General features: G+C 52.5%; 6 protein-coding genes across 6 annotated transcripts; 2 read left to right on the top strand and 4 right to left on the bottom strand.

The window, feature by feature from the left end:
* Window positions 1–1,035: 1,035 nt before the first annotated feature.
* Triagg1_6813 (uncharacterized protein) lies at window positions 1,036–2,795 on the bottom strand (the record flags this gene model as incomplete). Its single annotated transcript, XM_062901479.1, has 3 exons — window positions 1,036–1,529; window positions 1,585–2,601; window positions 2,681–2,795. The coding sequence occupies 3 exons, from the start codon at window positions 2,793–2,795 to the stop codon at window positions 1,036–1,038; spliced, it is 1,626 nt and encodes a 541-aa protein (XP_062754141.1).
* Window positions 2,796–4,280: 1,485 nt separating this feature from the next.
* On the bottom strand, window positions 4,281–5,600 carry Triagg1_6812 (uncharacterized protein; the record flags this gene model as incomplete). The annotated part of the gene is made up of 3 exons (XM_062901478.1): window positions 4,281–4,802; window positions 4,862–5,428; window positions 5,502–5,600. The coding sequence occupies 3 exons, from the start codon at window positions 5,598–5,600 to the stop codon at window positions 4,281–4,283; spliced, it is 1,188 nt and encodes a 395-aa protein (XP_062754140.1).
* Window positions 5,601–6,827: 1,227 nt separating this feature from the next.
* Triagg1_6811 (uncharacterized protein) lies at window positions 6,828–9,076 on the bottom strand (the record flags this gene model as incomplete). The annotated part of the gene is made up of 2 exons (XM_062901477.1): window positions 6,828–8,958; window positions 9,021–9,076. The coding sequence occupies 2 exons, from the start codon at window positions 9,074–9,076 to the stop codon at window positions 6,828–6,830; spliced, it is 2,187 nt and encodes a 728-aa protein (XP_062754139.1).
* A 1,501-nt stretch (window positions 9,077–10,577) lies between these two features.
* On the bottom strand, window positions 10,578–11,562 carry Triagg1_6810 (uncharacterized protein; the record flags this gene model as incomplete). Its single annotated transcript, XM_062901476.1, has 2 exons — window positions 10,578–10,592; window positions 10,660–11,562. The coding sequence occupies 2 exons, from the start codon at window positions 11,560–11,562 to the stop codon at window positions 10,578–10,580; spliced, it is 918 nt and encodes a 305-aa protein (XP_062754138.1).
* A 6,330-nt stretch (window positions 11,563–17,892) lies between these two features.
* On the top strand, window positions 17,893–19,230 carry Triagg1_6809 (uncharacterized protein; the record flags this gene model as incomplete). Its single annotated transcript, XM_062901475.1, has 3 exons — window positions 17,893–17,991; window positions 18,072–18,225; window positions 18,296–19,230. 3 exons carry the CDS (start codon window positions 17,893–17,895, stop codon window positions 19,228–19,230), a joined length of 1,188 nt encoding a protein of 395 aa, XP_062754137.1.
* Window positions 19,231–20,506: 1,276 nt separating this feature from the next.
* Window positions 20,507–23,441, top strand: Triagg1_6808 (uncharacterized protein; the record flags this gene model as incomplete). The annotated part of the gene is made up of 2 exons (XM_062901474.1): window positions 20,507–20,892; window positions 20,939–23,441. 2 exons carry the CDS (start codon window positions 20,507–20,509, stop codon window positions 23,439–23,441), a joined length of 2,889 nt encoding a protein of 962 aa, XP_062754136.1.
* Window positions 23,442–23,500: the final 59 nt, after the last annotated feature.

Raw genomic sequence — 23,500 nt, 5'->3', positions numbered from 1 at the left:
GAGGAGAAGAGGGCAGTTCAGTGATGAAGGAGCCCGGGCGGTTGACGGTGAGTTATCGACAGTGTGATGGTCGTCTATGAATTATTGCGGCGCGAGGGCCTAGGATCGCATGGAAATGGTAACGGATGGAAGTCTGTGAGAGATGGGAAGAGAGAATTGGCGAGAGAGGCTCGGGAGCAGAGGCAAAAGGCAGATGAAGCAAGTACTACTCAGGTAGTTATCAGAAGGATGCCGGGTTTGGTGTGAGTCACGTGCCGGCGGGGCTGCCTGGATGGATGGCTTCAGCTTCAGCTTCAGCGCTTCAGCCGCTGCATTGGGCGTTTACAGTAGGTAGGCGCTGGCAATGGACAAAGAAAATGCTCAATCAGATGAGGATGTATGAGAGGCTCACCGCCATGGAACAAGTGCAAAAGCTACCAATACAATACAAAGCACTGGATAGATGCACGGCTAGGGCCGGGACCAGTAACACAATACGGCAGCTGAGAGGTGGTGGGATTAAAGTATGGGCTGGATTGCAAGCACAGCACAACGATATCGGCACTTGTACTCGTATCCCTGAGCAGCTGCATCTTACCCCAGACAACAAGGGCACTAAGCAGCCCAGGATCAACAAGAGCCTGACAAGAGAGGAATTCGATTAATTCGACCGTTGCATAACGGCCCATGCGAGTGCAGTGCAACCAAGGGCCACTCCATATTGAACTAACATACAGGGGTGGCTTATCCTGACAGGTGCCTCACTATAAAGATAAAGCCTCAGCTTTTGAGTTACCTTGGTCGGTAACCATAAGTCATGAGCCAAACTCTACTAGGTACCCATGAGGCACAAGTCAAACAAGAGTAAGAATTTCACTGTTGCTTCAAATTCAGTCATTCAATCTATGATATGATAACCAAGGCAAAACCACAAAAAAATACCCCCAACACTTGGGAATACGTATTCGTACAAGTCATATACAATATCGACCCCAGCAATTCCCGCATTCCCATCAAAAACATGGGAGCAAAAAATGTTAAAAACTCTTTTCCCCCTTACAGCTTCATGCCCATGGCCTTGGCAACTCTCAGGGACTGCCTCATGCTGAGATCAAGCATAATCTCCTCAGAACCACCAGGAATAGCATACGCTCTCACATCACGGTACAACCGCTCGACCTTTCCGCCCTGCCCACCACGAGAATACGACAAACCTCCAAAGATCTGGCTGGCCTCGCGGGCGCAAAACTCAAAGGTAATGGTCGACTGCGCCTTGAGACTGGCAATGGGCCCGCCGAGGCGCAGCATGGCCTCGGTCTCGCCCATCTTCTCGCACTGGTAGACGAGGCTCTCCAGCCAGCTGTACGAGGCCTCGATCTGGCGCGCCATGTGCGCCAGCTTCATGCGGATGACCGGGTGCTCATAGAGCTTCTTGCCAAAGGTGCGGCGCTTGTTGGCGTACTTGACCGACTCTTCGTAGCAGACGCGGGCGAAGCGCAGGGACTGGATGATGATGCCCATGCGCTCGTGGTTGAAGTTGGTCATGATGACTAGATGTGTTTTGTCAGCCAACTTGCTTCATATCAGATACTCGGGAAATCTCACCTCGGAATCCCTGATTCTCCTTGCCGAGCAGGTTCTCAACAGGAACCTTTACGTCCTCAAAGGTAATATACGTCGTACCAGAAGACCACACGCCCTGGCAATCCATCCGGCGCGTAGTCACACCAGGACCGCGCTCAATCAGCAGCAGCGAGACGCCATTCATGCCAGGCCCGCCAGTCCTCACAGCAGTAGTGAAGTAATCGGCCCAAATACCATTGGTGATCCACTTCTTCTCGCCGTTGACAATGTAGTGCTTGCCGTCCTCGCTCAGCTTGGCCTCGCACGTGAGATTGGCCACGTCAGATCCGGCATCAGGCTCCGTGATGGCCAGGCAGATGCGCTTGTCGCCGCTCAAAATGCCAGGCGCGAGACGGTCCTTGAGGGCCTTGGATCCAAACTTGAACAGGGGCGGGCCGCCGATGCCGAAGCCGCCAATGACGTTCCAGACGAAGCCGCCAGAGCCCGTCCGCGACAGCTCGTCGGTCAAGATCATCTCGTGGAAGAGATCCCACTGCTCGGGAGCCACCGACTTGATGCCCGAAGGCACGTACTCGGTCGGGTACTTGACGCCCAGCAGGCCGGCCAGGTACCCCCGGCGACCCATCTCCTTGTAAATCTCCTCGGGCACGCGCTTCGCCTCGTCCCACTCCGTCACATAAGGCTCGATGTCGCTCTCGATCCATTGGCGAAGCTCGGCACGCAGCGCCGCGTGCGACTCGTTGAAGTAGGGAGAGTGGTAGTTCTGGTACCAGCTGGGGTCCGCAAAGGGGATCTGGTCGCCAAACGCCTCCAGAGGCTCCGACTCGTCCTCGCTGCTACTTGACGCCTTGACAACGGCCTTGGGAGCAGGGGCGGGCGTCGGCTTGGGCTCCTCCTTGGGCTCCTCCTTGGGCTTGGTGTCGAGGGAGCCGACCTGGAGCTTGGCCTTGTACTTCTTCAGGATGCCCTCGTTGTGGTACTTCCAGAACTGCTTGGAGGCGTCCTTGCCGGCGACTCGCTGCAGGATCTTCTTGCCGCCTGTCATCCAATCCAATGGTTAGAAACGCCGTCATCAAGCAGGGCGGGGGGGCACAAAAAAGGGCGGGAAAATGCGCACCAGGGTGGTCGTCTTGGAACGTGGTCAAATCATAGACGTCACCGTCAATGGTGATGTACAAGCTATCGGGCTTGTTATGCGACGCCACGTCGCCAGCTGTGAAGATTTTAGCCATGGCGAGGATATAATATTGAAAATTAATTAATACTATCAGCAGTAACACAAAGCAGAATGATAAAGAAAAAGACGAATGAAAAAGAGGCTCCCCGCCGTCCCCGTTGCCGGTATTTAAACAGACATCGGCATTCCCTCAATCACATGCTTTGGCCAACTGGGCAGCGCGTGCGTCTCCCCAATCGCAACCAACCAGCGGCCCCCCAAATCGCTTTTTCAGCTTGGCCCTTCCGAGGCCACTAGGCCAGAGACATCAATAATCTGCTTTCTTCCCCCCAAAGCAGCAGCCGAAATGCTGACCTCCGGATTTCTCCCCCACAAAAACGAACCACATGCCACTCCACAGATCCTTGCCCGCGTCCGGTCCCTTGAAATCCTACAGTACAGCAACTCCGTACATACATAAGCCAAACAAAAACAGGGCACGTCTCGATTCCGTTTCCCTCGCGCCTTTTGCCCTGCCTAGTATCTAACCTAGTGGGATTTCAATGGGCACATTAGATTACATTACATTACATTACATTACATTACATTAGGTACATTACATTACATACCCTCTGTACCGAGCCATGTGCCAGCCCAACGCCTCTCCCCAAAAAGCCACCCCCCGGCATGTGAAAAGGAAGCCCTGATGTCATGCCCCCGACGCTGCCGCGGACCAACCCCAAACCTCGTTCTGACAACCCCCAAGAAAAGATGCCGAGGCACATGTCAAATACCCGTCCGTCCATCCTCATGCGCCCCATCAAAAGAGTCCATTTCGTGCCTGTATTTTAATCCCAAGCCAGTCAGGAGCGTGGTATTTTACATCCGAAAATAATCTCATGCTTTTCTACTTGCCCCGAATCCCCAACGTTTCTACCCCATGTCGGCTTTTTCCCCCACGCACCCAAATGTGGTTCGAGAGCCGTTCGAGAATGAAGCGTGCGCTCTGCATCCGGGGATGAGACATTGGCGGACATGGATTTCCGAGCGGTTGGCTTGCCTGTGTGAATGCAAATGATTCAAGTGATTTCCCCTATTGTCCAAGTCCACTCTTCACAGATGTGCTCCTTCGTGGATCAAAGGGGCCGAACAAAGCCTGCCGCCACCCTTCTCAAGCAGCCGTTGAATGCAAGTCCCCTTGGTATTCACCACCAACGCATGCAAAAGAGCAGATACATCAACATGGCATCGCATGATTTTAAGTTTCTTTGCTTGTTTTTTTCTCCTGTTATTTCAATCAAAGCTCATCTGCTCTGTAAAACAGCCCTTGGTCTTACTTAATTCCAGATATAATGGCGTAATATTCTCCTCCCCTACACGCCGAGAACTCCATGCTTCTGCACTCCTTAAAGCAAGCCAAGCCATGAAAATGTCCCTACCCTTGGGTTCCGGTGCCAATGCCACGCGTCTAATGATTCCATCTACACTTGAAGATGGTTCCAATGTAGCAAATTTTATTCCATCCCGCCTGACTTTTTTCGATTTCCCGGTTCACGCTGAATCATGCACCACCACGAGGCTTTGCCTTGGCCGCAGCCTTGTCCTTCTTTTCCTGCTTGAGTTTCTTCTTCTTCTCTTCATTCTTCTCATCCAGCTTGCGCTTGTGCGCAGCTTTTTCCGCGTCCGACTTGGGGACCGGCTTGAAAAATCCCTCCAGGCGTGCCTGCTGTGAACTCTTCAGGTTCTTCTCGAGTCGAGCACCTCCACTACGAACGCGGTCCTCGGAAAATCCCTTCTCGGCGACAAGGAATTGAACCAATCCTTCGATATCAGGCTTGTCCCACTTGAAATCACAGAGGGGGTCGTCTGCCGGGCGCACATCCGGGTTGAAGAAGAGCTCCCGCGCGTCCTTGTAAGGCCAGTCGTCAGGCAGAGTGTACTTCTTCTTGGGGTCTTTTTCGAAGGCTTCGACAACTTTCTCCAAGGATCCGTGCTCTCGGATGAGCTTCAGGGCGGTAGTAGGCCCAACCTTGGGAACTGGGTCGAGATAATCACAACCCAGCAAAATGCAGAGATCAACAAACTAGAGGAAGACAATGTTAGTAGCCACCCGATCGTAGAATATCCACCGAGCCAACATACCTGGTCTCGCTCCATGTTTAAACCCTCCAAAACCTTGTCCAGGTGAATCTCCTGGATGGGCTCCTTTCTCTGCTCACTGAAAGTAAGATGACGCAACAGAATTGGTGTGTTAAAGCACAATGTGTCCATGTCCTCACTCGCAGCAGCATACACCTTGCCAGCCCTTGCCAGCACCGCACACTGCGCCTCGGCTTCGGTCGGCGCAACAATGTATGGAATGCCCATGAGCTTAAGCAATCGCTGGCACTCGGCATTGTGTTCTCTCGTCACCCGAACCGTCCGCCTGGAAAACTTCTCAATGTCCTCCGCAGTACCCGTTTCTTTGGCCTCTTCGAGACCTTCCGTAGCCTCCTGCTTGCGTTGGAATCGCTTGGCCAGCTCGCCAGACTTGAGCTTGGGCGGTGCACCGTCGAAGACGTAGAGAGGCTTGATTCCGTTGTCGACCATGCGCAGCGTGCGGTAGAACATGCCCATCAGATGAGACGTTGTCTCGCCACTGTCGTTCATGAGCTGCTGGCCATCGGATCGAACTGCAATCAGAAAGCTGTAGATGCTCATGGAGGCGTCCTAGATAGATGGATGCAGCTGGTTAGAAATGATGCCCGTTTGCGATGGAAGCTCCAGCAAGACGCCGACATACAATGGCAACTTTGCGCCCAAACTGATTCTTGATTTCTCCCTCCTTGATGGCCTCGGGAGCCTCCTCCTTGACAATCTGGAACAGCTGCTTGATACCCATGATGGCGGCGGGACGGTAACGGTGCCAAAGCCAATTCGCAGCCGAGCACTGGAAGAAAGAGAGAAGGAAACGAAGAGAACAAATTGAAGTCCTGATACGAGGTTCCTCTGGCTCCCAACCAACCGACAGGTATTTTAAAGCCTTCCTTTGGCGGTCGTGCGGTTGCCTGAATAAATGTCGGTTCGTAGCGGGTGATTGAATGAATTGAGGGACGCGCTGGAACAAGGTGAATGACGCGCCCTTTCGCGAAATCGATAGCTGGGATGTTAAGTGGTTTCCACTTTTTCCGAGCCAGCGCGTCACTTTGCCGTCTTTTGCTCCAAGATCCAAAGCAACACTCAGTTTTCGAGTATTGGGTAATAAAGGAAGCAAGCAAATATAAAGAGGCAGAAAAAAGAAAGGTGTGGCAAATGTTTCTTAATTACATGTCGGGAGAATCTTCTGTTACATAATGTATACGGAGTAATTGCATCCATGTAAAACCAAATGTTTCATTATACCATGCCACTCTTCTCGGCTCCAGTTCCACGTTCAAACTCTGGGTGACCAATATCCAATCCACAAGTGAAATTAAAGTGATTACAAGAGATAAAAACAGTACATGCGCATGCACATCCATATTCTGATGCATATATACCTATCAAAATGTCTCGACAGTCACCACCCCCTAACCAAGGCAGCACGCCCCCCGCCATCTTCAACAGCCAGCAGTCAATCCCCAAGACAAAAGCAACAAGCCCGTCCCAAGAAACCCGCCAGCCTTTGAGTCGACAGCAGATAGCAGGACATCACTCAGGTCAGGAAAGCAAATGGTCATTTGATAAATCCCCTTCCTCTCCCTCCCGTGTAGATGCCATCGAGTTGAAAATGTTTAATCTACCGCTCGGAATACAGAGCTGTCAAGGATGAGTCTCGCCTTGCGCTCCACCTTGCCGTGCGGAAACTAGGGTTGCTCTGTTGAGGAGCATCCGTTCAGTCACATATAGGGAGAAACATCCGTGGACACATGCACGGCAGAGTATCTGACAGACATCAAATCGAGTCGAGAGCAAGACTCACGGCCAGGCACAATCTTGCATGCCTCTCTCTCGGGCTCCTAAATGTCCTATTAGTTCGGGGGTTATCGTACACTGCGTCATCCTGGCGCATTCTCATTCATATATGTCATTTGACAATGCCGCTGGTATTCCTGTTCTCATCAGTCACCTCAAAATGTCTAAAGTAAAATCAGTCCTCCTCGAAAAACACCTTCTTCCTCCCGCTGCCTCTGTAATCTTCCATGTTGTTAAGGGCTTGGTCAATCTCCATGATATCGAGCATTTCCGCCTCCACATCTCGGGTAGTGAAATCGGCGCTGATGTCTGCTGCTGCGCTCAAGGTGTCGGTGAATCCAAAGCCAGCACGCGCCCTAGTTGTCGGGGTTGGCGCGTCATCCGACCTATCACCGGCTCCGTTTCCATTGCCGTTTCCGTTTCCATCAAGCTCGTCTCTGGCAGACGGCTTCAGCCTCAGAGTTCCGGGCTTCACCGTACTCAGGTTGAACGACAGGCCTGCCGATCTATCTTGCTTTCCGTGAACAATGATGGCCTCCTTGTCACTCCTCGAGAACAGACGTTTCCTGTGGCTAGCAACGACGGCGCCAATCTTTCTTCCCGGGCCGTCTTCTCCCTCTCGCACAATGACGATCCTCGACTCTCCTTGAATCAAGACGTCCACTGGGAGGCCGCCATCATCGGGAATGTCCTCGTCATTCTTTGACGAGTCTGGGATCAGACCAACTCCACAACATCTTTCTCCCAAAAGCCCTGTAGAAAGGTCAACCAGTTTCAGCATTCTGGTAGGCTGAGCGCCGCTGAACAAGTTAACCCCACCGCCGGATCCTCTTCGAAGTTGTGAGTCCCAGAATCTTAAAACACCCGGAATGACGCAGACGTTCTCTAAGCCTCCTATCCATAGAGCCAGGCTTTCGTCTTGGAGTGCCTTGCCGGGAGTGTAAGGGAGTCCGATAGACTTTACACCACCGCGGACCGCGAATAGACGATCAACACTTGCGGCGGTGGTGCTTGTCAGGGATGCGGCAGCCTGCTTGCGGGTATGGGGTGTCATGGGTGCAAATTCACCGGCATGCTTCTCCTTTTGCTGCGTCGCGATGGTGCGAAGGGAGCCAGTTCCTTCGACGTATCCCGAGACACTAAAGGCAGTCAATGCAGCCCCCTGAACACCCGACTTCAGCTTGTTTGACAATGCAGCTCCCGATTGCAGCGGTTTCGCTCCTTCAATATCCCAGATACCCCACATGCCATCCGTCAATAAAGCAAAGACTGCTCGGCCATGCGCTATCCATGCAGCATCCAATATCGGTTTTCGTGAGGAAGATGTTTTAGTAAATGGCTGGTATAGCGAGAGCAGCCACGAGCCTTGGGTGGGGAAGGGGCCTCGGGCATCTGGGTCGGAGGGCAACGAAGCTTGTGCAAAGTCATATATCCTTACAGCATGTGGCGACGACACCGCAAGGAGCTGAGACGTATTTGTCGGGTTGAATGAGATGCTGGTTAGGGGAGCAGGTAAGAATTCGCTCTGAAAGGGCTCGACGGGCCGCTGGGAGGGTGACCTGTCGTCCAGTGCAAGGTCCCACAGATGTAAAACTCCCGACGCCTGCCTTGAAAAGGCGGCCACCACCGCTCTAAGCGGCTTCTTTGATGAATCAATAGACTTTGGAGCAACCATGGTGATGGCCAATCCCTCACTGTGTTTTGTCTGGCCACCAAGAAGAGTCAGCGACTCACCCCAGGAACCAGAGCCAGCTTGTCCAGCCAAGAGGTCCGCTCTCAATTCCGGCCGCGCCTTGCTTTCGGGTGATGGTGGAGTCAGAGGTAGCGTGACAAGATAGACATCGTTTGTGGCACAAGAAACCGCGAATATCATCCTTTCCGCCAAGATCGGCTCGCCGTTGGAGCCCGCCTCGGCTGACGAGCAGGGCACCAGAGGCATTACAGCGACCTTCAATACAGAAGTTCCAAATGCCAGGTCCAGTGTCTGGACAATCTCGGGGTAGGGTGTCTTTTCAACGGCATCTTCGAATTCAGGCTTGTCGACATAGCCTTGGGCAGCTTGTGACTTGGCTGGTGGCTCATCATCGTCCGAATCGATAATCATGACAGCATCATCAGTAGCTCCGTTTCTCTGCTCCTTCTGGTTTGTCTGCTGCGGCGCTGCCTCCTTGGAAGCTTTGAATCGTCGACCACCTCGCCAGACCAAAGTCACACCGTTGTCGTGTCCGTAGATTAAAATGTTAGCTCCTTGAGGAGATTGGATGGGGTATGTTTGAACATCGTTTACGCGGCGCGACAGATTGTATCTGGAGTCCCGGCATTAGCTCCATACTGTAAGAGAGGCAAGGATTCAAGCTTGCAGACTCACGTAAACTGGGTATTCTGCGCCGTGCGACGGATTCTGGGTGTGGTGGTTGGGGCCATGGCGAAAAGACCTGGTAGCTGCTACGCACCCTAAGGTGGGAGCAGTATTTTACAAAGCTCTAGTCGTTTGGCGCTCAGCGATTCTGGTGCATTATTTGTGGCTCAAGGATGAATTGATGGAATCTCAATAGGTTTCAGGCGTTTTGTATGGGGAACTTTTCTTGACGCGACTTGCCAACAGCAAGCTGAAGCTCAGGAAAATTCATGTCACGTGATGTGCCGGACTTCGACAGCGACTAACGATTTCGCGGAGAGGGCACCTTTTTATCTTGACATATTCGCTGCGTCTTTGAGATTTTTTGTATTGTTGGGTGACTGATTACATGTATTGTTTCAAAGTGTATCGAATCAATGTAGAGAATAAATTCGACGGAATTGCATGGAATCGGGGCCCCGCGAGAAAGTATTAACACCACTCATCAAAGAAACCAGAGTTGATATCCCAACTTATCAACACCGTCACCTACAGATTGAATCATAAGCTTGGAATAGACTGTATAAAATGCATCATAGTAAAAAGATATAGCACGACTAGAAACAACAATGCACCAACAGACTCAATAACTACCTCAACGCCAGCATAGCAGAAAACCTCAAAAGTCCCGGAGGTGCCCTCGAAATCACAGAGATCCCACAACAAGACGAAAAGAAGACGACAAAAGGCATCGCCTTCACTGGAAAGTGGTCTTCCCTCGCTCTCCTATTGAACAAAGGAAATCAATAGCACTCGCAATCTCGATGTGGATCTTTTTTTTCTTGTTTTGTTTTTTGACATGACGTGCTTGGTTACTATGCGCAATCCCTACATACACAATTCCGCCCAAGATCCATCGCCCACGTCCGAAAAGAAATAGGAAGTAAACAACACAGGTAGCAACCATATTTTATCTTCTTCTAGCCCCCGTGTCTCTCACACCCGCACGCGCCTCCTGGCCTTTATCCCTTTCATACATACACCCGAAGCGTGGATCGTGCCAACAGCTCGGTCAATGCCTTTTCCCCACGCCAACAGGTTTATACACAGGAGGTTCCTGGAAATGGGAATTGCAAATAAAAAAAATGAAAAAATAACACGCCAGGCTGAATACACAAAGCGTGTCAGTCAGATAGCCTTGCGGCACCCTTTTGCTTTCATAAAAGGGGGTTGTGAAGATGAGGAGCCAATGCCGTTGCATTCCTCGCTCTCTAATCGCCAAAATTAAATTGTAAGGTTCAATCGGACACGTAAAGAGTGGACGGCGTAGGGAAGCCAGGGTATGATGTTGAAGATGGCCAAACTCATTCATTTCCCTCCGTATCAAAAAGTCTATCCCTACGCCAGAAATAAGAGAGAGAAAAGAAAAGAAGTCAAAACGCCGCTTGGCCATCTGGCCCGGGAGTCAACCAAATGGACATGAGCTACCATCCCGATAACGCCGTAAATGCCCATGATTGAAGGAGATGTTTGTAAGTTGAGTATAGGCAGATTCGCTTGTCGTTAAGTGGATATATGGCCATTTGCTCATGCGTTGGTGACCTGGAAGACGGTTAGCTAATCAGATGGAAATTCTTATAAACGAGCCACTAGCGAGGCAACTACATACCCTCAAGATGCGGCGAGAGTAATCCTCATTATCCGCAATACTGCCGTCACTAAGCCTGCGGTGGGCCATGATGGGGTCGAGACGGGAGTCGGTCATGGAAATGCTGCCGCTGGTGGAGGGCGGCTTGGAGCCGTTGATGAAGGCATTGACGGCGGCATTCCGGCGATGCTCCTCTTCGATTTCGGCATTCCGTCTCCGCCTCATGGTGAAGAAAACAGCCCCGAGGAGGCCACCCAGGACAACAACACCAACGACAGTGCCGGCAGCGATACCGGCAACGTTGGTCTTCTTCTTAGAATCAGTCGGTGCATCTGTAGGGGTTGGTTCCGCAGACTGGCTGGCAGGGCCCGAAGGAGATGCTGCAGACGAGGACTTCTGAGAGTCAGACGACGTCGTGGAAGTAGAAGATGATGAAGAAGATGACGAGGATGACGAGGGGGGCTCGTAGTAAGGAGGGTTGATGTTGACACCGGTGTTGAAAACGGAATAAAATCCTGGATGTCCAATCGCACCACAAGCCTCCGGGGGGAAGGCCGGGCAAGGGAAAGTACATTTGGAATCGTCGGCCTGATCACCATCGGGAGGATAGGCAAATCCGCAGAAACATTCATCGCCTTGCAGGGCGGAAACGGGAAACTTATTTTGTGTGCAATACTTGTTGCACGATCCCGATGAAACAGACGTGCTCACAACGTCGGTGGCTTGCGTCATATTTCCCTTGGAGCTCCAGCAGCCCGCTGATCGAACGGCATTTGGCACTGGCAGTTGTGATGGCGTTTGTGATGGGGCGGCTCGGATGACATGGGTAAGATCGTTAGATCCTCTCACGGCGGTTGCGGCAAGTGCCGTGTACACCTGAGTTGCGACCATGAAGGCGCCGGAAAGAAGTGTTGACGATTTCATATTGATATAGCGAGCGTATGAAGGAGAAAAAAAGGCGTTGAAGAAGTTGCCGATTCGAGTGAAAACAAAAAGAGGCCTATGAAGTCGAGGCCGTGGCTTGAACGTTTGGCTTGAAACAAGCAAAGAAAATGAACGATTAAATATCAAGCTGGCTCCGCCGGGGAGTTTGTTTTTGGTCAAAGGAAGAAAAGAGACGAGACGAGCTTTTCGGCAGAAGAAACGAGTTGTTCGATGGGGGCGTCGCCTTTGCCTTTTGCCGGGCGATGCTGCGTACTCTAAGAAGGGAGGTTGTGATCTAAAATTCGATGACCTGCTTCGGTTGCGGATGGCGGCGAGCGAGGTCTGGATTGCTGAACGAGGGACTCGACAGACGCCGGTCTGATGGAAAGTGAGCTTTTCTCAAGATGCCAGAGCAAAGGCTGACAGCATCTGATTCCTTGGACCCGATGGGCTTTGAGAAACGCTGTAGGGAATCGGTGTCGTCGGAAGAAGGAGGGACTGGAACGAGCGTCCTGAAGGCGTGACTTGTTTTGTTGAAAGGGAGAGGAGACGAGAAGGAGAAACGACAGATTTGGGGGGGGGGGCGGTCGACAGGCAGGACGGGGGGTGGATGGGCAAAGGCAGCAAGAGAAGAGAGCAGCGGTACGTACTGTACTGCCGGATCAGGGAGCTGGGATTAAGCCAGTTGGTGTGGTTAAGGGGAAATTAGTGTGCTGGCTGGTGCGGGTGTGGCCAATGAAGGAAGCTGGATGTGCTAATGCAGGTCGCTGCACGCCGTCAGGTACCGGGTTGGGATACGAAGAGCTGCAGCGCCGGCGAGGTACCGGTGCGCGTACGTGTACTTGTATTTATTTGTACATGGATGCTCGTCACGCCGGTACCCTGCCTGGGCGGATGGCACGCATGAGCTCTTTGTCTACCTTAGTACCTGTATTGATATTTGATCCATGGATGCCTTTGTTCACCTGATCACCAATAGCCATTCGAAAATATCAAGGCAGCAGGCCACTTGGTAGGTAATAGTCTTCTGCAGGTAGCGGTATTCAGCAATGTATTGATTCAATGTTGCTTCCTTCAATCCATCCATCGATGTGGAGGTAACGCTACAGACAGCTGCTAATGTAGGGAGTGATGGATGAATCGAAGCACTGATGACAGAGCTCCCAAACCAAGGTACCCGTACCTATTTCTTGCAGGTACTGTACCGTACTGCCACTGCCACTGCCACTGCCAGCGCTGCCGTGCACGGTACACGCCGTCCATGCGAGTACAGGTATTTGTACTGCCGAGTACTCGTACTTGTACATGCATCAAAAACAGCTGGCTGTGATGCTCGTTCCTGGACCGCCAACCCCCTGGCTAAAAGTCTTGTGCTTGGCCATCAATCCCTGTCCGTTTGCATCGCCCAGCCAATCCCAGCCGTCACGCTGGAATGCAGCAGGCCTATTGGGCTGCCCAGCGCGTCCGCACCCGCCCGCTAGGCCTCTCCCAGGCTAGGCTTGCAAGGCCCGAACCTGTCGCGGTGGCGCCCAAAGACGCAGCGCAGGTACCGAGTACTGCCAGAGGGAGGGAAAAAACTTCAGGAACCGCTGCGCTACTGGCTGGGGAACAAGGGGACGCGTGGAGCGCCCAGAGCACCTGAGGTAGCGGATACGGGGGCTGTGTCTGCGCACTGTTACTGCTGGGCGCCAAAATGTGCGCACGAGCCCTAACGGCGTCCCTGAATTGGGCAAGCTATCGGTGTCGCGAATACATTCCCAAGCTCCTGCAGACGGCGTCCGAGTGGCGTTCCGTCCTATTTCCCAACTCCACCTCAATCAAAAGCTCGTCCACCCAATGCGACCCTCCATCAGACATTCCAATAATAACGATCACGGCAACACGGGCACGAGCATCACATCGCTCCGTACTGCACCGTACAGTACAGCATCGTACCTACAATACCTCGTCGTGACTACATAAACCTTCCCGGTTTGTAGCCGCGCTCGAGTGTGATCCGGAAGACACGGCCACGACGCTGTGTCATGTCGAGACGCGACGCAGAGCGAATGAGGAAATGGCGGCCTGTTATCGCGCACTGCCCGGCCTCTCCAACGGCCGCTTGCTCTCGACAGGGATTCGCCTGGATGCACGGTTGATATTAAAGGCACAGAGTCGGCTGCTGATGCGTCGTCGTGCGACCAAGGCCACAAATTCGCGTTCCGCCGAGCGAAAAAAGGGAACTGGCAGAGTCCCGTTGGCTCCATAATAACAGGAGAGCAGTGTGTTTCATGTCGTGGATTATTTTATCCACGGCACACAAGGTCGATGATCCCGGCGTGTGCAAGCATGCATAATTCGGCCGCTACATGTGAGGAGCGCCACTTGGTTCATCCTGCCGCAGCCACGTCGGATTTTGGCGTCGTGATGGTCGCAAAGCTGAGACAGAGTGACCCTCCTTTGTGCCAACTTGCGACGACGATGAGTTCCTTGGCCGCTTCATGTCATCGTCTATCCGTGCCCGATTTACAGACTCCCGCTACACATCACCGTGGCGAGGCGACGATCGAGATGTTTGTCCCGAATGATTGGAGGCCGATGCTTCATCCTCTACTCCAGCGTCCAACACGTGTCTGTCTCCGCTAGTCTGGAGTATCATCGAAAGTGTCAATGCCCTCAAAGCCCTGTTCCCTGCTTTGCGCAGCCCGCTCTTTTTTTTTTGTCTTCGTTTTTTTTGTCTTCCTTTTCCTTCCTTGTTCTCCGGTCTCCTTACTCATCGTCTTCTCGAACGATCTGGACTTTCGCATTCATGCCGGGAAATCCTCCTTTGCTAACAGAATGCAGAGCTGCGGGTCCTCTATCCCCAAGCTGGCACGGCCACAAGGATTCAGTCCACGGCATTTTGCTCGATGAAGCCACAATCTCACCCTCACCGCATTCTGGTTTGTGCCGTGCTTGTACCGTATACTCGTACGCACGTCTCAGATGGAGAGTGCTAAGATAAGTGGTGACACTTGTAGCTTGAATCAATGCAGGAAAACCTGTTTTCTGCGCCCCGTACAGAGCAGTTTGAACATGTACCTGTGCCGGAACTCTCAAACATGAATTTGAGCGATTAATACGAGCAGTAGTCGATGGTTAGAATAAGCCGCCGAGGCTTTGTTCTCCGGCAGAATGCCTCGGGGACTTTTACGCGTGGCATCACAACTCGCGTATTCCGAGCGCCACCCATTTGCCTCATCATCAAAGACATCAATGCTTACTCGTACATGGGCCATCCATCATGTGTACAGGTAGGGCTTGCCCTTCAGCTCGGCGTCCGGGCGGCATCCTAAATCGATGACAGCTACGGGATCGATTAGGTACATGGTTGGCAAGATGAGATGCTGGCCGAGGCTCGTACTAGCACAAGCAGTACCTACTGCTTTGTAGTGCCGATGCTTCCCAGCTCGTGGGAATACTCCATTTTCCGTGAAGAATCCCGGGCGTTCCGTGAATTATTAACATCTGCCATCGGTGAGGGATGGAGCCTTGGCCATTGCCCGGGCAAAATCGGCAGCTTTTGGCCGGAGCCATTCTCATTTCGCATTGGCCACCGGGAGAGCCAATGTTTCTTTCACGAAAATGTGCAAAGGCGTTCGGCGTTCTATGCGCTCCGCACGTATTTGTCAAAGTAGATATGATGGATAACTCTAAAAATACGACAATTCCTTTACCGCGGACAGAATGCACGTACGTGCTTTGCAAAATATCACCAAGACGGGCGAAACAGAGGTGGCTTATACATTAGGGATTCTGTCATTACCAGCAAATGTTGAGCAATTTCCTACAGTATACGAAGAGGTAGGTGGCATGACAAATTACGCTGCCTGGTATATCTAAAAAGGGCCGCTCTGTTGGAGTCAGTCGTGATACTTGCAGAAACCATACAAATTGGGTCTTGAGAATATATACCTAGGCAAGGTGCCTAACTCAAAGCTGCCATTGGAGAAGAAATTTCCTGGAGTAAGAGGGAAATTCACAGCATGGTCTATGTGGCATGAACCGAGCTACGACGCGTGTTGGGCTAGAGCCAAGTCGTGATTGAAACAGCTCCCTCTCATGACGATTTGCCGTGTAATGATTGTTCGTCTACAACATATTCGCTACTTCTTTAATGTTGAACAAGATGATATCATTTCCATTGCAGGACCGCGATGGCTCTCATTCTTGAAACTCTGCTGAGTGCACTACTCACATAAAGGCCCCCAGACAGCCTTGAGAGCGTCTTCACTAAGTCGGAGGGTCCAAGCTATAAGAATATGACACCCAGCTCTACATGGTGGGATTGTAATATGACAGCTAGCTCAAGCTGTCATGCTATCAATTCTGGAACGCGTACCAACGACGCTTGCTCTCGTGATACTCATTAGTGAGGTCTCTGACATGTATATATATTCTCAAGACAACTCGTTAGTAAACAGACGGTTGTTAGTTAAACCAACAGCAGAAGTGGCTTAATTATGTCCTATCCTCTAATGTGATACATCTGTTGAAATAAGCAATGTTATAGGCTACAATTGGGTGAGGCTTGGTGTATAGAATGCCAAGTATTGCACATATCGATGTCGATTCGCGCTCACTTGGATACAACTTACGTCACTCTAGTAGATTTGAAGTATGCCAATATGGGTAATTTACTCGATACATGTCATATTTGAGTACTCTCGGAAGATTGAATAAACTTATAGCCGTTATAAAATGGAGAACAGTCACTCATATGAGCATTACAATACTGGCGAACAATTCTCCAGATACATCGACAATGCGAAATATAATAATTCAAGCTCCAGGTTAGATACAGAGCAGATGCTGTTGCATTTTAGGTATTTAAGACAAAGTATGTACTTATGTGGAAACAAGATTCCCCAATCATCATACACGCTTGGGCATTGCCATGAAGATTAGCCGCCACTCGTGATGCCGCTATACAGATATCGGGTAAAGCCGTGGGCTTTTTTAAACCTCACCTTATACTTTCAGTTTCACTTTCAAGGCCAGGCATTTGATGATGCATAGGTCCATGCGCAAATGACTGACGCCATTTGCAGAAACAAAAGTGTCTTGCATGGTTCTGCCGTTACTGCATGGTGCGGTGAGCACAGTTTTGCCACATTCGTAACCCTTGCCATGTCTTCGCGAGCCTTGCTCATACGTCTGAAACACCAAATACGTAGCAGATGCGCTCACAGTGGTGTTCCTTTTACGCCCTTAATGCCGCAGATTGGATTTGATCTATTGCGCTCAATACTAAGGTACCTAAGGTAGAGATTCACGGTGAGTGGATGTACATATACATGCACTTGAGCCGCTGTGGACGATGGTATTAATTTTGGCTTCGACTATTGTTTGGCGCTTTGGTGAGTCATTACGCAGGTACTGGACGCAAGGGATAAGAATCCGAGCACGAAATTGATGGTTTGACCGCCACAAGTACCTGTACCAAAGGCCAGAGCTCTGTGGTGGCGCAAAGTTGACTTCCAATTCCATTCAGGCATTTAGGTGGCAGGGCTGCCTTACACTTTGGAGTCGAAACTCACTGCTGTAGATAGGAACATGTACCCGATGGAGACGACTCCTAATAGGTACAGTTTTGGGGCAAAACCAGCGCAGGAAAAAAGGATTTCATAGCGCCCGTGGCAGGTTTCTTGGTTCGTCCCGATTAGGACCAAGTAGCAAAACATGGGAAGCAGTATCGTACAAGCCTGAGACGCTGGTAAATGGTACCTCATCCCTCAACCCGTACTCTGTGCTCCGTACCAAGCATTGGCCCAGCCGTATTAAGCCTGAGGCAGCGACCACCGTTTGTTGATCTCGGTTGCCCCATCAGCCAGTTAGGCTCGGCCCTGGTCAAAGTTGGGGTAAAGCCCATGTACCTACTCGGATGTACCTCCAGCAGCCTTCCAAGGTGCAAGGGTACTTCCGCGGCCGTCTGGTAGCGCCCCTTGCAGGGAGCTTGTGCGTCATCGGGTCGTCAGCACAGGCACCAATAGGCGTCGGCCAGCACGCAAACGGTGGCACGAGGCCAGAAGCCCGCCCTGTTTTGATTAGCCCAAGTCCAGTGACCTCGATATCGCAGCCACCAATGCTACCTTGGTACCTGGAGCACGCTGGCCAGCTGGGCCAGTACCAGTCAAGGTACTAAGCTGCCTGCCACCCTCTTATCTAATGCCCGCTACGGCCACTACAAAGGCAGCTTCGTCATCCTTTCTCTTCCTCTGGCCGCAATCAATCCTCCATCCATCTTCCAACAATCCATCCCATCCCATCTCCCAAATCACATCACACATCTCTATCTAAGCGTCGCCCAACATGAAGAGCGCCTTGATTGCCGCCGCGGCGCTTGTTGGCTCCGCCCAAGCTGGCGTCCACAAGATGAAGCTGCAAAAGGTCTCCCTCGAGGAGCAGCTGGTACGACAGACCCAACCCGCAGCACGAGCACGAGCATGAGCATGAGCATGAGCACAGACTGACATTTCCCTCTTCTTTAGGCGGGCTCAACCATCGAGTCCCAGGTCCAGCAGCTCGGCCAGAAGTACATGGGCATCCGCCCTACTAGCCGTGCCGATGTCATGTTCAATGACAAGGTGCCCAAGGTCCAGGGCGGTCACCCAGTGCCCGTCACCAACTTCATGAATGCCCAATGTAAGTCAGCCTGCACACCGCGACAAATCTCCCCCAAATGGAGTCCGGGTTTGCTAACTCGGTCGGCTAGACTTCTCCGAGATTACCATCGGTACCCCCCCTCAGACCTTCAAGGTGGTCCTTGACACTGGAAGCTCCAACCTTTGGGTTCCCTCCCAGTCGTGCAACAGCATTGCCTGCTTCCTGCACTCCACGTACGATTCGTCTTCCTCAAAGACGTACAAGCAGAATGGATCCGACTTTGAGATCCACTATGGATCAGGCAGCTTGACTGGCTTCATCTCCAATGATGTCGTCACCATCGGTGACCTCAAGATCGAGAAGCAGGACTTTGCCGAGGCTACCAGCGAGCCCGGCCTTGCCTTTGCTTTCGGCCGCTTCGATGGCATTCTCGGCCTTGGTTACGATACCATTTCCGTGAATGGCATTGTCCCTCCCTTCTACCAGATGGTCAAGCAAAAGCTCATTGACGAGCCCGTCTTTGCTTTCTACTTGGGAAGCAGCGACGAGGGTTCCGAGGCCGTCTTCGGTGGTGTCGATGAATCTCACTACGAGGGAAAGATTGAGTACATTCCTCTCCGCCGCAAGGCCTACTGGGAGGTGGACCTCGATGCCATTTCTTTCGGTGACCAGGAGGCTGAGCTTGAGAACACTGGTGCCATCCTTGACACCGGTACTTCTCTCAACGTCCTCCCCTCTGACCTTGCCGAGCTTCTCAATGCTCAGATCGGTGCCAAGAAGGGCTACGGTGGCCAGTACACTGTCGACTGCTCCAAGCGCGACTCTCTTCCCGACATCAGCTTCACCCTGGCCGGTTCCAAGTACAACCTCCCTGCCACCGACTACATCATCGAGATGTCGGGCAACTGTATTTCTTCCTTCCAGGGCATGGATTTCCCCGCGCCCGTTGGCCCTCTTGTTATTCTCGGCGATGCTTTCTTGCGCCGCTACTACTCTGTCTACGATCTCGGCAAGAACGCCGTTGGTCTTGCCAAGGCCAAATAAATCAACGACACGTGCTGGGATTGGGTGTATCTAAGATGAGCACTGCTTGTATGTTGGCAGAAGCCAGTTTTGGTTATTTTGGGCAGCTTTGAGTGCAGCAATTCAGTATCGCGGGGAGTATGGATCAAGACTGCAACGTCATTTATGTAATATAATGGATACTACCAAGTTCCAGTCTGCTGCTACGCTTTAATTCGATGATGTTAAACTTTTGCATGATGCTCCTCTTTGGATAGGTGAATGCTTGATTTCGTACTGAAGGGTGTTGTGAGCGAATGTGCGTACGCATACTATTCATTCGGGGATGTCTTGTAGGGGCTGTCTTGAGAACAGCCAGACCGAGTACGAGTATACGTAAGTCTGCCTGCTAGATCGTATGTAGTACTAAGTAATCAAGACGTACGATCATATGCATCGCTAGCACCATACTAAATAAGTAGCTCGGTTGGTATAGTAGAGTAGAGTCCGCATGGGATCCATTGCCCTGCATTACTGCCGAACAGTGACAATTTGAATCATCGGGGCGTTAAAGACGTGAGGCTGGCCTGGTGTGGTGAGGCTGGGAAATGGGAGTTATCTGGTGAATAGAACAATGGTGGGCTAAAATAGAATCCAAGCTGCATGCCTGTTTCGATTGTAAATAGGGTATCAATGTCTGTTGAGTGATTGATGCCTTTGTAGTGCTTTGCCCCTACCGATGCATGAGGCGGGTTCTTTGTAAGTGCCCAAGTATTGATATTACTGTTCATTCATTCGTTCAATAAAGAGCGCATGCACATACGGGACTAAATCAGTTCCATGCATTAGTAGATACCAGATCAGTAACACCTACTGAGATATTGATGACTTTTCATGTATACACGAGCAATAAATTGGTATCACAATGAAATCACAATGGCAACACAGCCGTCTTCTCCATTCGTAGGGTAACTGGAGCTTCAATCCTACGGGCTATCTTCCAGCGGAGCCGCAGCGGGTCAGCGGCCATCACAGCGGCATCACAGCACAAGAGGGGCTGCTTGGCTGTTTGGGGGGGAATTCGAGGAAATCACGTGCAGGCAATTTTAGACTTTTCCCTCGAGAGAGTTAGCGTGATCCTGGCCCCAGGGAAGTACTTGGCGATCCAGGACGGACACATTCTTCCTCAGTAAGGCTCAACAACGGCAATCCATCTGTGCAGCCGCCTGGAAATTCGCGGAAATTTGCTCACCATCGCCTCCGGCTGCCTGTCGTGGCGATTTGCAGGCGCGGCGTTTGATTGCACTGCGTCTGGTGGATGCAGACGCTCTACCCGGGTCTTGATGAAAAGCTTTTGGAGTCGCACCAGCACCAGTCAGCCCTCTACAACCGCGTATCGCGACGGGGCGCGGCCAGCACCACGACGACGCTCACGAGGCTCCCAGCCAAAATGGCGCAGCCCACGCCCGACGATGCGAATGGCTTCGTCCTGCCCGACAGCCCTGCCAGCGGCCATCTTGCTGCGTCGGGCAAGCGAAAGCGCGACAATGGCGACGACACCGGCGACGGCATGGACGTCGACGTAGACAAGCTTCTTGACGACGACGCCCACGACGACAGCCACAGCGACCGGACATCGGAGCCGCACGAGGACAAGGCCAAAAACAGGGAGCTTGTCAAGGCCGTCTTCGAGGCTCTGCGAAGGTACGGATTGCACCCATTACCATTACTCACCACTGCCTGCAAACAGCCCTCCCCAATTTTCAAGTCATCGTCATCCAAGGCTGACCATCGGCATCAGTTTCGACGTCAGCCCCTCCATCCTCGACCGCCCGCTATCGCTGCCGGAGCCGGCTTCCCAAGATGAACCCCAGGCAAAGCGCCAGAAATCCGTCGAGCCGCCCATCAAGCAGAGCATTGCCGACAAGGTGACGGCTGACGCTTACGTCTCCCTCGATGCCATCGCAGCGGACATCTCCTCTGCCGTTCAATCATCGTTGTCTGAAATGGACTCGGCATCTTCGAACCCTGGTGCGAGAGCCATGACGGTCAAAAGGGCTGCGCAGATCAACGGATTCTGGGAGAGAGCATCGGACCTCGTCCGCCGCGAAAAAGCATATCCGAAAACGCGACAGGAGCCTGCAAACGGAGAGGCCGAGTCGCATACTGCCTCGGAGAAGAGCGAAATGGTTCTATCGCTGGTCGGCTATGCGCCGCAAGAAAGGCGCTTGTTTTCTAGCTTACCGCTGTCTAAAGACGTCGACTTGTCCGACGTTAACCTCCCGCCCGGCGTGTCCATCACCCGAGTTGTTCCCTCTAATCCTCAGGACCGGACGCAAACTCTCGGCGAGCTGTTTGCTCCGCCGCGTCCTCTCCCGCCTCTCCAGCCGCCAAAGCAGCCGAAAACACAGGCCAAGGGAAACCGGTTGGATTTCTATCACCCCCACTTGACCGACAGCTCCCGGTATCGGGGTAATTCGTATTTTAACACAAAGCTGTCTACCGGATACTATCTAGACTACAGCCAGGCGACGCCTTCATGGCAGACAAAGACGAAGCAACATGAACGTGCGCAAAGCCTTGCTGGTCGAAAACCCTCACTTTCCGAGCTGGAAATGTCCGAGATGGAAACTCTTTTCCGAGGGGCCTTTTCCACATTTGCACCGTGCAAGGATGATGCCGCAGCAGTGGTGCCGTCCAGCGTTGCCGGCCGGATTTGGTGGCAGCGCAGCGGCAAGCAGAGCTTCCAGAGAATGATTGAGGTAGAATATTATGGCGACCTCCAAGATGCAGAACCCGTCGATGAGGCCGAATCAATGGAGGTGGACGAATCAGCAGTGCAGGACGCAATTGATAACTGGGATGAGACAGCCATCGATCCCTCCCTAGAAGACATCATGGGATCCAAGCACGATGAGCAGGACAAGGAGGCCGACGAAATCCTTGAAGAGGTCACCGATTTGATCGAGACTCTAGCCTCTTACCAGCGCATCCGTAACCTGACGCTGCCCAACTCACAAAACCGCCAGTCCAGCGACCCTGTCAACGGGGACATGCTGGCCAATGCCGGTCCTCAGCCTTCGGAAGAAGAACATGCTACTTACTACATGCTCAAGGCTCAATTGGCACTCATCATCAAGACGCTACCACCCTACGCGGTGGCCAAGCTTAATGGCGACCAGCTGGACGATCTCCTCATCAGCACCAAGATCATGGTTCACACCGACCAATACAAGGGCACGATGGATGAAGACGAGGCGAGCGCGCAAACCCGACTCAAAGCGCAACAGCAGGCTGCCCAAGCGGCCCAAGCTAATGTCAGGCCTCCGCAGCAACGTACGCCCAGCATCTCCGCCGTCCCGTATCCTAACCAGTATGCGGCGGCGGCAGCGAACCAGTATGTCACGCCGAGTCGGGCCGCACCCCCTCCGCCTCCTCAGTATTACCGCCCTACACCGGCCCCCAACTACCAGCAGCAGCCTCGCAACTTGGGGCCGCCAGCTCCCCACCAGCAAAGGCCACAGCCGAACCAGTATACCCGTACCAATGGCTATCCTAATCAGTATGCCACCCAGCTTGCCAAAGCCCAAACCCCATATGGCCACCAAAGCTTGCCGCAACAGTATGCGACCCAGCAGAGACCAAATTATGGTCAGATGCCACAGCAAGGCACCCCAAATGCTAGATACACCTTCCAGCCAACCTACCAGCATCAGCCGGCCTCGCCAGTACCCCCAAACTACGGCGCCTACACTAATAGCCCGGGTGCCGTGCCAGCCAGGACCATGTCCCCGCAGGTGGGAAGCCGGCAAACATTCAGCCCATCGCCTGTCGTGCCGCAGAACCAGGGGTATTCGGCTCCAGCCCCAAGCATGGCAAGCCAGATGAATAGGTTTCCAAGCTCGGGCCAAGGCCAGAGTCCCGGCTTAACTGGATATCATACAGTCATCCCTGAGGCTCAGCAACAGCGGATACTGGACCAGGCCAAGGCTCGTGTGGCAGCCCAAGAGAGATCGGCCATGTTTACCGACAGGCTGTCGCAAGGTGGCGTTCCGTCGGGCCTCGCAGGCATGGGAGTTGATGCTAGTCGGCTCGCGGCCATCCGGGCGACCGTGGCTAACCAGAACAAACCACAGACGCCGCCCCCTCCAAAATCTGGAATGAACGGCAACTCAGGAACGGGGCATGTGCCTTACAAGGTGACCCCTGTGCCTGTGCCCGTCATCCCTACTTTGCAGCGCAAGCCGACTTGAAAATTTAGGTTAAAAAAAAGTCAGGAAATGAAACGTCTCGGATATGGAAGGGGCAATTA

The sequence above is a fragment of the Trichoderma aggressivum genome, assembly GCF_033847375.1.
Source record: "Trichoderma aggressivum f. europaeum strain CBS 100526 chromosome Unknown scaffold_028, whole genome shotgun sequence".
Classification (NCBI taxonomy): domain Eukaryota; kingdom Fungi; phylum Ascomycota; class Sordariomycetes; order Hypocreales; family Hypocreaceae; genus Trichoderma; species Trichoderma aggressivum.
This window is presented reverse-complemented; position numbering and strand designations above follow the sequence as displayed.